General features: G+C 35.2%; 1 protein-coding gene across 2 annotated transcripts in view; it reads right to left on the reverse strand.

The window, feature by feature from the left end:
* The window catches only part of LOC144958124 (SWI/SNF complex subunit SMARCC2-like), a 37042-nt gene that overhangs the window by 6933 nt on the left and 13079 nt on the right, over positions 1-17030 (reverse strand). For both annotated transcript variants that reach the window (XM_078889855.1, XM_078889856.1), the window contains exons 9-21: positions 12282-12385; positions 11659-11786; positions 10600-10688; positions 8216-8430; positions 7074-7187; positions 5778-5934; positions 5166-5285; positions 4425-4623; positions 3531-3653; positions 3072-3209; positions 2444-2472; positions 1833-1949; positions 533-736 (exon numbers count right to left, since the gene is read on the reverse strand). In XM_078889855.1, the coding sequence (XP_078745981.1) occupies positions 533-736; positions 1833-1949; positions 2444-2472; positions 3072-3209; positions 3531-3653; positions 4425-4623; positions 5166-5285; positions 5778-5934; positions 7074-7187; positions 8216-8430; positions 10600-10688; positions 11659-11786; positions 12282-12385 (1737 nt within the window). The remainder of the gene's footprint in view (positions 1-532; positions 737-1832; positions 1950-2443; positions 2473-3071; positions 3210-3530; positions 3654-4424; positions 4624-5165; positions 5286-5777; positions 5935-7073; positions 7188-8215; positions 8431-10599; positions 10689-11658; positions 11787-12281; positions 12386-17030) is intronic.

The raw sequence follows: 17030 nt of genomic DNA on the forward strand, positions 1-17030 counted from the left end.
ATACTACACAAAGAATGACTTGGGTTCAAAACCCTTCTTCACATGTAACAAAATAGTTAAAATGGTAATACTTCACATTAAATCCAACAGATGATCAAAAAATAATGTATACGCCGAGTCAGGAAATATGATGGCCATCATTGTGGTTTTAAAACCCTTAAAAATTTAAGTAAAAAAGGTCAATTTGGTAACATTTCTATTGATGCAATCTATGTGTTTAGATAAAATAGTCATTACATCTGCCAGCAAAATTAAACATACCAACACACAAAACTTTGTGGTTTACAGTTTGCTTGATATATTTTAGTGAGAATTAATCATTAACAGGCTGTCTAAAAATAATAACAAAGAGCTGAGTTATCAACCTCGTTCCTTCTATATCTGAAATAAAACAACTTTTTTCTTGTTTTCCTTAAATAATCTGGTTGTAAAAATCTGAATTTGCAAAGATTTGACCTGCAAAATATTTGTTTTTACTAATTAAACCTGCATAAGTGGCAAGTCTTTATTTCTTCACATATGATTTCCTCACCTTAGCCTTAACAGCTGCAGCAGCCAGAGCAGCAGCTGCAGCCGTTGAGATGACAGCCGACACGTCATCTTCCTTGGGCTTGTCCTCTTTGCTTTTGTCCTCTGTCTCGTCTTCCTTGTCTTTACTCCCTTCCCCATCGGTGGTTCCTCCTTCTTTCCCACCATCTCCTCTGTCTTCAGTCTTTGTCTTGGTAGAGCCAGTTTCCTTTTGAGTAATGGCAAAGACAAAACAATTATTTTTTAAAAATTCACTTTCTATTCAATTAATAATTGTACTTTTAAAAAATAGCAATATCCACTAAACGTGCTCAAAGTGCTTTACAAAGGGTCCCTGACGAACTGCAACATGCAACACGTAGAACGAGACATGTTAGGCGCCTGTTAGGCGATATTATATTTTTTCCCCGACAGAGACAACTACCATTACTCATTTTACAACTGAGAATGGTGAGATAACGTGAGTAAAGAGCCTTTTCCAAGGACTCATCTATGTGCCAAGCGAGGCTCGAAACCAGGACCTTCTGATCCGAATGTGAGTGTCATACCACAAGACCACATAGCCGCACAGTGATGAGGGACATATTTAATTAGTCTGAAATTGAACCTGTTCGCTGTTTAAACCAGTTCAAACTGAAACTCAAATAAATCCAGTGCCAGATTCCTTAATGAGTTGTGGCAAAGACAAAAAAAAAATGTTCTTAAATTTACATTATATTCAATTAATAATGAGAGTATTGAAGACATGGTTAATTAGTCTGAACCCTATTTAATGTATCTAATGTGTCATAATTTCCATACAAGGATGAATAAAGCATAACTCATCTTATCTATTGTTTAGACCAGTTAAAACTGAGACTCAGAAAACTTGTTTTATATAGTTTTAGGTTACAAACAAAGGCTAATATTAGAAGCCTGTGCCAGAACCAGGTTTGTTGTCATAGTTATTAACATCCGATCATTTTTTGCCTTTCCACCCACTCCCTTTACCAAATACATTTTGTTGTGCAACGGGCATGACACTCGCTCTAAGAGGTCCCGTCCCTAGTTGGAGCCATCTTTGCCATGCACTATGGCTGATGCCTGACTATCTCAGGCTTTCTTCCACATAAATTATATCATTTACGCTTTGTTTTGTATTTTGGGGGTCCCGATAGCTCAGTTGGCAGAGCATTCGCTTCACAATAGGGTTTTTATATTTACATTTACTGTTCATTAATTTATTGACTAAATTAGTTTTAAAATATTTTCTGTGAAAAGTATACCCTGACAAAAAAATAACATCTATAAAGAATGATCCATACCTTCTCTTCGTCTCCTTTTTCATCTTTCTTCTTATCCTTGTCATCAGCACCATCAGCTTTCTTCTCATCTGTTTCCTTTTCTTCCTTCACATCTGTCTGCATCGGTTCCTCTGTAGTCTGAGATGTTTAAAAAGACAAAATCAAGAGATGTTGTCAAATAGGTCACATCTTCACTCAGTGATGATAGTGTCCTTGTTAAAACGAAGGAAAATGTATTGGTTCATCCATCAAGTTCAAATCAACTTAAAATATATTACATAATATCATCCAATATATTATCATTACCGGTGTTGTAATAAATTTAATCATTAGAAATAACTTTACATTTTGTAAATATTTAATGAATTGTCCTTTTAACAATTTTAAAGGCTACACTACAATGATACCTATAACCCCCACCTCCCCTCTTGCGCTACATAAAGAGATGTAGTACACTGTAGGCCAAAAGATCAGAAAGTATTTGTCTTTACTTTACATATCAGGTTACAATATCTTTGCTACAACAACCTGGTTGCAGTTTATAAGTGAAAGACTCAAGATTGTTTAATAAATTGCAAAACAAAGTCTATCTAACAATAACAAGAGTAAACTAAGCTTATCACCAGTCTTACCTTTTTCTCCTGATCTGCCTCATTGGTTTCTGTCGATACAAACAAATTACAGACATTTAATCATGGTTTGGATTGAAAGACGAAATAAGTCAAAATTACCTGATGGACAGGATTGGACAGGACAAGACCCGCACAAGACAAACGCAAGAAGCATAAAATCAATATCAGATCAACATCGCATGGACAATTTAAAACATTCTTTTTATCAATGGTCATCTTTAAATAATTTATTCAGAAATGGGGTCAAATGCAGTTCTATTTGAATATGATTACCTATCTATTTCCAGAGTAAACTCATAATACAATGTCAACCAAACTTTCTATAAATTTTTGATTATGGACAACAATATCTGCGATTCAAACAATCTGAATTTAACCAAAAATGTATAGAATAGACACAAATATCAGGTCTTAATGACAAGGTCACTGCAACAAACAACCAGAGACAGAATGACAAAAAGACAGAAAGACACAAATACATCCACAGAACCATTTAATTATTTTAAATCATTTCAACGTAATGTCATGCATCTGGCTTTGAAAGACCCTATTAACTTTTGTTTGCCAGCCGACCTGAAAAGAAACACCAAAACAAATACCCATATTATTTTAATGGAGGTTGCCTTACCTGTGCCGGCAATACCAGACTTGTCCAAACCATAGGACGGCTCCACATTGTTACCCCCTTTGCTGGCTGAGACCACTGTCTTTGTGTGGGCCTCTACTATTGACGGGGGCACTTCATCTTTCATTTTAGAAAACTCATCTGACGTTTAAAAAAACAACAACAAAAAAACAAGTCAAGCAATAGATTAAAGACACATCTTATGTTACAAACAGGAGACGTTGCAGTAAACAAATAAATTAATCTGTACTTTATTTTGTTTTTGAAAATTGAATAAGAAAAATGTTGAGGTCGTATCATTACGAATGCAACGATTTTCCTAAAATGGTAAGGAGAGAGTTAAACAACTATACACATATGTGATATTGATGATGATGATGATAATGATGATGATAAAGATGATGATGACTGACTGACATGTGATTACAGAAGCCCTATCCATTCTGACAGTTGACGACTTACCGAGAGCAGCCTTGGAGGCAGCACTTGCCACACGAGGGTCCACAACAGATGCCAGGAATGCAACAGTAGACATGATGGGATTGCCACTCTTGGAAAATGGGATGGGTTGATAAACCAGGGGGCCTGAAATACACAAACACAAAAATTTTAAAAACTGCTTAACCATGTGGAGCCGGAGTTTATCCATCATTCTGCAGCACTAATGGACAGAAACAATTGCTTGCTGCTACCCATCAAATAAAATTCTAGTCAATATGGAGTGGTTTCTGGTAGATCTGTAACAAATGTCTGTCCTGTTTATTTTATTGGTCATGCGTAAGGGAAGGAACATCAGACATCACACCGGTCTACTCATGTAAAATATTATATCTAATTCATTGTTTTTAAATTTTCATTGTTTCAATATGACATGAAAGGTTCCTGTCATGATCTTTTTTACCCATGACTATTCAAATCCCCCTTGTTAAGAATCAAGAGGACACTCAACTGGCTAAAAATTCTTAAACCAAATGTTATCATAAAATACTTTTTTAAAATGGTTTTATTAGCAAACAAAAATAATTATTGTCTACTTCACCAAACACACATGTTTCATTGCAAAAACCCATCCACAAGCACAAACCCCCTTTAAAAGAATCAAGGACTGCTGGCTCCAAAAATAAATAAATAAAATTCCCTTTATTCATCCCATAGGGTAAATTTGTCTCTAGGGTCTATTCCAAGGGAAGACTGGAATAACCCAGGCACCAGCCGCAAACTGAGCAGCGGTGGGTGATCGAACTTGGTACCTTTCGGGTATGAAGCAAAGATCTACCTCTGAGCCACGCTGCCCCGTGTGTGTGTTTATCAATTTAACTTGTTAAAGCGTCAAGCTTGAAAGAGATTGTGACTTACCCAAATGGCTGGAGTCATCCTCCAAGAAAGGGTCCTCAATGGGCAGTCTGAGAAAATGCAGGATGCATTCGTCCTGTGTCCTGGATCCCACGTGTTCACAGACCTTATTCCAATCATCCTTGTATAACTCCAAGGCCTCCAATAGTAACAACGTCTCTTGGTCCGTCCACTCACGACTACGAACGCTGGGATTCTTGTCCTAGTCACACAGAAGATTATTAGAAATCATATTTAAACACATGGATAGGAATCACAATTCTAGTTTAATATGCCAGGTTGTTATAATATTTTTTTTTTGTGTGGTCATGATGCACATGATGCAGTCATGGAAACATCCATGTATCAAGATAATATCACCATATCTATATAATTTACATTCTTATATAAACATCCCCTTAGTTACAATGGTAGGTGTTTTGTAAACGAATACATGGTCACAAGGCATCAATTAAACAACCTGACAGCTCCTATCAAAGCAAAAAATTAAGTCATTGGTGTGTCCCAAACCACTCTCTACAGTCCAAATTGTAAAAAAATCTCTGGTTAATTCCTCTCCACCTTTCTCTCTGAGAGAGGAAGGTGAGACAGATCAGCTGTATATTGTTGCCTTTAGTCGTTACAGTAGAAAAAGAGGATAAAATCAGATTGCTTTCATAAATCAATCAATGCACAAATATAAACAAAAGTGGTTTCTTATTGTATATATCCGAAGTACTCTGTGTTTAAAATAGTCTAACTTACCTTCAAAGCTTTCTTGGTGTAAATATTTGTCTTCAATCCAAGACTTCCTAGCTCTTTCTTCTCTTCTCCTTCCTTTTCTGTCTTTTCCTTGAACTCACATACTTCCTGGGCTGCGGAAGGCTGCATGTAAACAAAAATGTTTTATTTTAGTTTGAGTTTTAGATGAACATACGTACAAATTCATATGTACATTCCTGCGAATATCCAGTCATCAGTAAACACACTGTACACCTGGTCCAACTACAAAAAAAATTTTTTGTAGACAACTTTTACATCATGGCATAAGACCAAAGGGCCAAAGCTCAGCTTGTCGCTGGTTTAGCAGACACAGATACCAAGATCAAAACTATGACAACAGAAAATGGTTCCCAAAGCAAACCTATCCTTGAAAACAAACCAAAATCAGGTGTATTATACTGGGATAAAACACCGGAATTTTAAAAAATAATAATTTGTATTATTCCAAAACGCACAATTCCTACCCTCATTTATAAAAACTTTCACTTTGAAATGGATCCAGAGAGTTTTTCACAACCCTAAAAAAAAAAAAAATGGAAATTGGCAGCTCTGAACTAGGTCAGAGCTGCCACTAAAATGACTGGTGATTCTCACCTGATTGACACGTGGTGGGTTGACTGGTGTGATGCCAGACGGGGTGTCGGCCAGGATGTGGAAATGTGAGGTGGATGGAGGTCCCATGGGACTTGGGTGACTGTCAGAATCCACCTGATAGTTTATCAGACCCCATTGCTCTAAGAAGGCATGAACCCTGGGAACAATGAAAAATAAATAAAGTTGAAAATTGCACAAATTTCAGACCTGCCATAAACAAACAAATTTCAAGAAAAAAGGAAAGCCCAATATTTATAATTGAATAATAATATGAATTATCACATAGATAGTGCTTTAGTTTAAAACATAGTATAGTTCAATTTAGTCACATATCAATTTATGTGTAGAAAGTTATCACCTTTCCGTCTGAAAAATATATGTCCCGTTGAAAACATGTAAATTAGGACAATTTAATTGTTATTTTATTCACCCAAGCTGTAAAGTCTTCTCTTCACTGTGACAAACACTGAATGATAAATACTAAGAACCAAAACATTTTTTAAAATTTAAACTTATTAAAACATACTCAAAGGCCATATTCATGTTCCATAATTAATAAATTTTAAAAACAGAACTAGATTTATTTTCACTAATTTATAAAATTTACAAAATTCAATTTATTAGATAATTTTGCATAAAACAAGTTTTAAAGTAAAAACAAATTTCAAGGAATAGACATTTACTTAAGCTCATGTAATCTTAATCTTATACAAAAACCATTGAATATCATCGCAATTTGTTCCTTTTAAAAAACTGATCTTACCACGAACTTATAATAATCAATATATACAAATCTATTTACACATTTTACTACTTTCACATTATACATTCTTATACCACCTAGTTGTCTGCTTACTAATTATTATTCTGTTCAAAACGGATGTACAAAATATATCCTTTGGATGAGTAAAGTATTTTTACTATTATTATTATAGATAGTATGCGCTTGGCTAAGAAGCTCAAAACATTGCCATCCGGAAGTATGACGGACCAACACACAAAACTCTTGTGTAACCAAGAACTTTTATACCCTGGATAATACAGTTAAGTGAGAATTACTCATAAACGTGGATGGCAAAAAACAATAACAAAGACCTGAGTGATGCCAACTTCATTCTATCTATTGTTATTATTATCAAAATTGCAGTTTCCATTTTTAATATATATGATGTAAAATTTTAAGAGCAGGCACTGGTGTAAGATCAATGAGTGAAGAGGTGTGTCAGAAATAGTGCAAGACACAATCTTTGATTCTAACAACAAGATTCCAAGAGCAAATCTAAGAATCCAACAAACCTCATGATGCAGCAGACGTCCCCTGCCAGATTCCTTCTAACAGCCGTGGATGTCAGATACTCTGTGGGATTGAGTCTGTAGGTGTCCAACATGAAATTCCTGTAGGCTACGTAGCTGGGGAAAAGAGAGACCATCATGAAAATAAAGTATAATACACACAGAAAAACAAATAAACAAAAAAACTGCCTCACACACAAGGAACTGCTATCAATCCCCATGCAGTCGAGATCCTCCCCCCAACAATGATTGTGTAGCTGAAAGTATTATGTGATAAGAGTAGTGTACTAAAAAAGGGTAGCAAGCAATTCCTACAGTCTGTACAACACTAGAGGAATCAGAATAATCCTAGTTCCCAGGGTCTTAAGGTTCTGAAAGAATAACACGTTCTTTTCATACTTTGAATAGCTAGCTATTCCTACCACTCTTTCGGTGCCAGTCTCTCTGTCTTTATTTGTCATTATATTCACCCCATAAAAACTGTTGGAATTTAATTATTTCTATAATTTCTTGACTAACTTGATGTCCTGTGTCAAACAATTACAAAAGTGGCTCTTTATTAAAATCCCAAATCATAATGTATATGACATAATACAACACAGACAAAAGAAATTTAAAACAATATCTATTATGCATATTTCAAAAGATTCACTACAATCTTAAAACTAATTCTCACCTCAGTCCAGTGGGCTAGTTTGTATAAAATACGTTACCCAAGGACACACCAAAAGGACAAGTTTTCTTTGAAGTCATGGTCATTATTAATTAATACTCAATATGTCTTAAAATAAACTAACGTACACACAACACATGCTACCAGACCTGCCAACCTTTCACATTCCAAAAGTGGAATCAGAACGCCTAAAAATAGGAATTTGAGACAACGAATAGGAATTTCACCTTATTAACCCCCCCCCCCCCCTCCCCTCTTTTTTAAAATTCTTACCATTATCATCATCTTTGAAAATCGGAATTTTAGAGATCATGGCGGAATAGTACAAAAAGGAAGAGTGAAATTAGGAAGGATTCCATCAAAGGCGGAAGGGTTGGCAGGTATGCGCTACAAATGCCTCATCCTCACACCCCTGCCCCTTTTACTCACACTCACCCATAAAATATGGGGGGGAGGAGGGAAGGATACTTACATCTCAGGCGTCTTGGATTTATTCTTGCCATTAAAAAACTCTGGCAATGCCCGTCTCTCAATGGCGTGGATAGAGTTATAATCAAACCAAGCAGAGTAACTGGGCACAATGATGTGGTGGGTCTGCTCCGTCAATGTGTCATCCGATGTTTCTCCCGGTTCTTTCTTATCTCCATTCTCGGTCATGGCTCCGTCTGACTTTTCCCCATCGGTTTGCTACGGATACATGGTGAAGAAAAATGTATAATTTAAAAGAAATTTTAATGGGACAGCTGATCTAGACACGGCTATGTGGTCTAATGGTATGACACTCGCTTTCGGATCGGAAGGTCCTGGGTTCGAGCCCCGCGCTCGACGCAAAGTTGAGTCCTTGGAAAAGGCTCTTTACTCACTTTCTCTCACCGTACTCAGGTGTAAAATGTGTACCTGGCCGTTAACAGCGCTGTCTTTGTCGGAAAAATTGTAATATCGCCTAACAGGCGTTATGTCCGTCCTGCATGTTAAATGTTGCTGTTGACCAGGGACCCCTTGTAAAGCGCTTTGAGCACATTTAGTGGATATTGCGCTATATAAAGCTCAATTGTTGTTTGTGTGTTGTTTAGACACTGACATCATTTATTTCTTTTATTATACAACAGATCGGTCAGTGGTGACAAAATTTGTAATTTGTAAATTAAAGTAATTTTTACTGTTTGTTTGTTTGTTGCTTTAGGTCTCTTCCAACACAATTGAGGTTATATGAGAGACCGCTGAAACAAAAAAACAAGCAATCTAACAAAAATAGTACAAATGGAAATAAAAATCATAACCTAAAGATATCATAAGCTAAATTATAAATAACCAAGGACAAACAGGCAGAAGATTTACAGAAAAAAAAATATCCCCTGTCAAAAATACAATCACAAACCAAAGAAGCAGGATAGGCTAGTAAAGAGAAGAAGAAACGACATCACTATCGGATCGTACACCCATGCGAACATCATAGGTATATGATTCAAGGGTGATGCTCCCATCCAACCACCCGCTAATTTTTACTGTCTCTTGCTTTTCAAATAAGATACTTTAAAGAAGAAAATTATTTATCGATTTGTGGTGAAATTGTTTTTTTTTTAACACATTCCGTTTCGTTACATTATTAGGAATCATTAGTTCCACCAGTATATACAGGTCGGCCATCAACACAGAAGGACAGGACGCAGGATAAAAACAGCACTACAATTCTCTTGAACAGATGAGAAAAAGGAAAAGTTGAAAAGAAAAAAAAACAAATCCATTTACTTTATGACATACTTTTTTAAAAAGACCTTTGACACTCTCTTACAAAAAATGAGTACTCCAGAAATTGTATTCCATATGAAATACAAAACTATAACATTGATCAGGGAGTCCCACAAACCTAATTGCAGGGCTACCAAGTTCAGAAAGTCTAAATGAGCGACAAATGAGGGATGGAATAATAGGCACACACACACAAACACACACAAATACACATTGCCAAAATTTAATAGGGATAATGCTACCAATTGGAAGTAGCATAAAATATCTCGGTCACTGACCCAAAGCACTGGAGGCAACATATAATAATGCATCAGCCATTGTCCCCTCCAAAATATAATAATATCATGACACCAATTACATTAATACTCCTAATACTAATAACTATCAACAACGGAGCTGAAATGCGGGACATGAGGTTGTGATGCAGAACAGCGGAAATATCCTGCATGATGCGGGACACTTGGCAGCCCTGAAATTGGTAGAGCATATTCTTCACACCCAAAGGGCCCAGTATTGATCCCCGGTACAGTCAAGATATTATTTCTAACCCCTTGTCGGTAGTAATCGAGTGTCTGAAAGATCTTTATGAAATTACTCTGCAATAGACTAGCATCCTATCCAAAAGGTAGAAAGTAATTTGCATTTGCCTGATAAACACTATACATAGAAATGAAAAAAAAAACAAAAAACTCCTGCTCCTTGAGCCCCCAAGCTTCTTTTATTATTATTTTTTTTTTTTTGAAGCAACATTTTCAAGCTTTCAAAATGGACATCCCTGTTTAAATAGTCTTTTTTCTTCACCCAATTTAGAAATAGATCGTCGTGAAGAGGAAAAAGAAGCTTTTTTTCATATCTTATTTCATTTCTCTAAAATTTTAGATAACACAAATACATCAAAATTTGTTACACACTCCAACCCCTTTCTTTACATTCCAATTTCATCAGAAGTGGCAGGCAATTTTGTGTAAGAGAGTATCAAAGGTCTTTTAAAACAACAAATATGTCATAAAGTAAATGGATTTGTTAATTCTTTTCTTTTCGACTTTTCCTTTTTCTCATCTGTTCAAGACAATGGTTGTGATATCAGTGATTGCTATTTCTACAAACCTTTTCCATCTGATCCTCATCCAGATCCATTACAGTTCCACCTTTGATAGGAGTGAATTCATCTTTCACACTCCTGGATGTCGTTGAACCTATAAATAAAAAGAAAAAAAAGGCCATAATTTGACTAATACAGCCAATTCAATACTATCATTTAATCTGTTGTAACCTGGGCCCATTAAAAAAAAATAATTGTTGCATGTCTAAACAGGACAAAGCTGTCCAAATATTACAAACCACAAAATGAGAAGAAGCCAAATTAATTAAGATGAAAAAAATTGCAAATTAACTTTTGTGGTGGCAGACTAGACTTAAGACCAAACATTTACTTCTGATACAATTATATGAAAATGTGATATAATGATAAGAAAATGATTAAAAACAATAACTGCAAATCTATTTCATAACCACAACATAGCCAGTCATGAGGCATGCTAGAATAAAAAAGAAAGTGAGAAGAATATTGAAAAAAAGAGGCGAAGATGATCTGTTTTGTATTATTTTCATTACTGTTTTAGCTAAGTGTGTATTCGGTCACTGATCGGATAAACTTTGGAGCTTCAAATATTATTATTATTATTATTATTATTATAATTTAATAATAATATATACTTTATTCATCCAAAAAAAAATTTTTTTTAATGGAAATTAGTTTCCAGACGTGGCATGCATGGAAATGTATAAACACAAAGTTGAGAATCTATGGCGACAATGTATACATACATATATATGATATGCAAATGCACAAAAATTGTAAAAATATACAACCAAGTACCATTAGCAACACTTTATATATTAATTTGATAAATTGAGATAAGCCATACCTCTGGCCTTTAGTCTGAACTTGTGTGTGTATATTTAAAAGATAGTATTTAGTTTAAATCACAGCTGCGCGTTGAAAATTCGAACACCATGTGGCAAAAATCAATTAAGGTGACGCGTTGTCTTTGTTTTTATAAATATAAGGCAACGGCTCCTCATGGAGAACTTAATATATTTGCGAAGGGGATGATCGCACCCTTCCTAAATGTACAGAAAAATTGATTAAAAGGCATTGCCTACCTTGTTTTGGATTGACCACCTCCTGCAGGTTGGTTTCAGGCTGAGGATCCTCCATGTCCTTTGTATTGTCCTCTTCTTCCTCCTCCCATTTCCTCTTCTTGCTGGCACCAATGGCTGCAGCTCTAGAACTGGATGGATCAAAAACAACACAGATGACAACAAACCAAACAAGTGTTATACAAAACATCTCATCTAGACAAAAGCATTGTATCTTGATCAAAGCAAACTTGAATCCCAAAGAAAAACATAAATATGTGACTCACAACATCGATGGGCTTCATGAACTAGTTTAATCGGTTCATATTTTGGAATGATGATGTGTTTTCCAATTTTCAGCGTAATTCTTTATTCTTCATATTTGTCCAAAAGAATGCAAGACCAACTTTGTCCACTGAAACTAGTTAGGCACACTTTCAGAAGCTACTTCTGCTATGCTGTTGGAGCTAGTCATCGATCCTTTGTCAATATTCAAATCTTAAAATGTCAATGCTTCCATAGTTCTGAATAAATGTCTATCCTTGGCGTTTCAACATGTAAATGACCTCATCTCCGCCACATACACGAAACCAAAACACTGAAATATTTCTAATACAACAAGACTCCATGACAAAATCTGAACAAACCTTTTCCTTTTGACTTTCTCATGAGAAGGCGATGGGGATCGTTTCCTCTTACTGTTACTTTTCTTGGGACGTCTGCTCTTGTCTGCGTCCAAACTGTCTCTAATCTGGGATGGAGAAAAAAAAAGCAAGAAAAAAAAGCAAAGTCATCAAGAGATTAACGACATGACAACCAACATATTTTTTTCTCTTTAATGTTTCAAAATGCAATAGAATTAAATAAATCCAATAACCAATGCAACTTTTCTCTCAAATTGACTTTTGTCTTATCTTATGTTTTTTCCCCATATTTTTGAGACAAGATTGCTGATACACATTCAGTCGAAAGCAGGAATCAGTCAGTTAACCAATCTAATGTCACCCATCTTTCCCAAATGGTATCGAGAAAATGAGATAGAGTGATGATGAAACACATTATAGGTGCATGCCATTAGCGACAATTAATTCAAAGCAGGTTATAAAACAAGTATGAACACATCATAAATCCTCAATGAAAAAAAAAAAAAAAAATCAATGATATATCTGGAAGTTGCTTTAAAAAAACAAAACAAACAACAATAACAAATCCAGAGTTGTGTTTCATCTCTCTCATTTGTTCTCTAAAGGGTTGCTGGATCTATGTTAGATCCTTAGGTAAGTGATCCAGAGTAGACCAGCATGCCATAATGGAACAGCAACTCGGATAAACTCTGGCCTGATAACTATAAAAGGCCACTTCTCACAGCCGTTTATTACACTAGAAATCTTTCACTTTAGTTTACTACCGCCTCACCCCCAATGGGAACGACCCACCGTCGATGACGGGGAGACCACCGTGTGGTTACGTCATAACAGATGTCCAGAACGTAAAAACTGGCCTAAATTTATCCCTGCGGGTAAAATGCACCGCTTGGATTTCATTGTCAGTCAGGCTATACGACAGATTTCGTAAAATCGACATTTTTACACTGCAATTGCTGACCATACACTTCTTCTATATTTTTCTATTTTATATGGATATAACGGCCACATTTTCATCTTTAAGACGCAATTATTTTCATTGATATCAAGAAATGGTGAGTATACTTTATTCTCTCTTGAAAAATGTATATTTTTTCTATTTAAAATTAACCTAAAAAATATTTTTAATTGTTTAAAAAATTCAAATTGATGTTATCTGAGTTTTGGTACCCTAACACATGGTAGTAAATATAAGAGTAATAATCTACTTTTAATATAGCATTTATTTCATTGATTTGTAATGACCGGTTTCTGCACAATGAATGTGTAAACACATCTTGTCTGATTCTTTGTTGGCTAACAAAATAGTCCCGTATTCAGGCAAACTCCAGAGACATAAGAACACGAGTCCAATTGTGATGATAACGTTATTGTTGTTGTTGTTTTATGGTGGTGATGATGATGATGATGATAGCGCAGTAATAGTAGTAGTAGTAGTAGTAGTAGTAGTAGTAGTAGTAGTAGTAGTAGTAGTAGTAGTAGTAGTAGTAGTAGTAGTAGTAGTAGTAGTAGTAGTAGTAGTAGTAGTAGTAGTAGTAGTAGTAGTAGTACACACACACACTCACACACACAGAGAGAGAGAGAGAGAGAGAGAGAGAGAGAGAGAGAGAGAGAGAGAGAGAGAGAGAGAGGGGGGCGGAGCATGTGTGTGTGTGTGTGTGCGTGTGTGTGTGTGTGTGTGTAAAACTCGTGTACGCACATTTTTAGCATGGAACGATTTTTATTGCTTGTTCAGTCAAGTTCTCTCGATTTCTCTGTGAAAATTGAACTTTAAACCTATAACTTTCACACCGATTTGCCATTCCGTCTTCACGATTCGCACCTTCCCTTGATATTCTTCTACATCGCCCGTTGGTACAGTCAACGGGCGTGAGAAAAGAGGGTAGATAGATATATTATAACATCAAAAAGCGATGTGATCAAAGGTGGCGGATCATTGTGTAACATCAAAAGCCCGGTGGACTGCGCTACAAGGCCGAACATTCGAGGGGATATGTGATTTGAGTGGGAGGGGCTTATTTGACTTTGCCGATGACCGACTGGTGGACGATTGAAATTATAATTGTCCTTTTTCAGCAGCCAATTGGAAATGGGTAATTGTAAACATCTGATTGGCGCTCCATGGATAGAAGCAGTTTGGAGGTCATGGGATGAAATTGCTGGAGAGGTGGAGTAAATTTGAAATGAATTGAAAGTAATTTGGGGCGTTGGCTAGGTGTCAAATAAGACTCTCGCAGACCAGTGATAAATCCCTTTTTTTGGCCGCAAATGATACAGTAAACTTCTTTCTCTATCTTATTTTTGCTAAAAATATTTCAGAGTGGGTATATAGGCGGATTCCATTTTGAATAACGGGCATTTAGAACTATATTTTAAAGGAAAATTATTACGTTATTATTATTAGTATTAGCAGGCATCTAGGCGATCACTATCGTATTATTACTAACAATCAATAATATTATTATAACTATTATAATTACAATTATTATTATTATTATTACTACTATTATCATCATCATCATCATCATCATCATCATCATCATCATCATCATCATCAATATCAATAATAACTAATGATTTTTTTTCTTTACTCAGATGAATGGTCATACTGAAAACAAGCATTGTCTCAATGGACTCTGCCGAATAAGCTGTGAAAGGGCTCAAATGAGATATGTGGTCAAAAAACATTTCATGCAAACTGCTCCAGAATTAGCAAGTGAAGTTCTACCAGTGAAAAAAAGAAAACAGAACGTTGGTTAATTAGAAGCTGTTTCTGTGAAATGTAACAATCAGCTGTTCCTTACAATAATCGTGAGGTTTTACGTATGTTAATAAAAAGTATTAATATATAAAATGTGTTAAGATCTAGACGTCTATACAAAGTTCAAAAGAATACTTATAACTTATCTTTACTTATGATTGTCAATTTATTTTAAAATAACAGTTCACTTTGATTATCTGATCATTAATCCTCCCTCCCCCCCCCCCCCCCCCCTCCCATCTTTTTCAATGCATTTATCACGATTTTTTATTGTCAAAAAATGGATATTATTTATTTTTTACTATTATTATTATTATTACAGTGGTGATCAAAAGTAAGATAAATACACTGATATTATATGATTATTACTAGTATTAGTATTACATCGATATCACGTGTTTCAACTGATTCACAATGATCATTTCTGTTATCCACGATGCTTCGGTTGTTCAATAAGCAGACCATTTTCAACAAATTTCCATTTTAAATAGTATTAGCTATCTGGTAGGCGTCCTTTTTTTGTTGTTGCAGCACTGGAGACAGAGAGAGAGAGAGAGAAAGAGAGAAAGAGAGAAAGAGAGAGAGAGAGAGAGAGAGAGAGAGAGAGAGAGTGTAAGTGTGTGTGTGTGTGTGTGTGTACATAAAACTAATTTATGCAACGTTTTACCACGAAACAATTTTCATTTTACCACCTCAGTTTAATCTCTCATCAGTTCTCTCTGACAATTGAACTTTGAACCTATAACTTTAACACAGCTACGTCATTCCACCTTCACGATTTGCACCTCATCGCGATATTCTTTTATGTTGACTCGTGGTACAGTCAACGGGGTTGAGAGAAGATAGATATTGAGTGACATCATCAAAAGCAATGTGATCAAAGCTGGCGGATGGTTGTGTAACATCAAAGACCAGTGACTGGTCTACAAGGCCTATCATATTCGTGGGTATGTGTGATTTGAGTAGGAGGAGCTTTCTTGACTTTTCTGATGACCGACTGGTGGATAATTGAAATTAGAATTGTCCTTTTTCAGCAGCCAATTGGAAATGGGCAATTGTAAAAAGCTGATTGGACGCTCATGGAAAGATAGCCGTTTGAGGGACATGGAAGGAAATTGCCGGAGAGCGTGGAGTGGGAGGAGTAAATTATATTGAATGAATTGATAGTAATTTGGGGCGTTGGGAAGTTAAATAAAACTCTCGGAAACAGGTGATGAGTCAATTCTTCGGTCGCAAATGATTCAGTAAAATTCTTTATTCTTTCTTTCTTTCTTTTTTTTAAATTTCCTTTCTGTCAGAGTGGACATATAAAGGCGAATTCCATTTTTTTTAAACGGGCATTTAGAACGATATTTAAAAGAGAAATTATTGCGTTTACCAAAACTAGCAGGCGTTTAGGTGATAGCCACTATATTATTTTCATGAAAATGATCATTATCATCATCATCATCATCATTATTATTGTTATTATTATTATTATTATTATCGTTATTATTATTATTATTATTATTATTATTATTATTATTATTATTATTATTATTATTATTATTATTATATAGTTTAGATCTATACAAACGTCAAAGGAATGTATATAACATATCTTTTCCTAAGAATTGTCAATTGCCATTACTAAAACCAGTTCGTTTTGATCATTTGATCAACAAACCCCTACAATTCGGTGATTACGCATTTTTTAAATTGCTGTCAAAAAAGGATATGGCTGTACAGGTGAGCCGATATCTCAACAATGCTTTATTACAAAACGACTTTGATTATATATTTCTACTCTGTGAATATTGATGATTATTGCAGTATTTCTCATTTATTTGTATAAACTCAGATAACTATGTAATGTTTGATTATATCGTTTGAAGTAATTAAAATTTCGGACCCATTTTTATGGTTATTTCCTATAAAATCTAATCCCAAATGATCTACTAAAATTATATCAAATAAAAGTATGTAAATCACTAGTTATGACTCTAAAATAT

The sequence above is a fragment of the Berghia stephanieae genome, chromosome 12 (genome assembly GCF_034508935.2).
Source record: "Berghia stephanieae isolate SIO BIC M18660-M18661 chromosome 12, UCSD_Bste_1.3, whole genome shotgun sequence".
Lineage (NCBI taxonomy): Eukaryota > Metazoa > Mollusca > Gastropoda > Nudibranchia > Aeolidiidae > Berghia > Berghia stephanieae.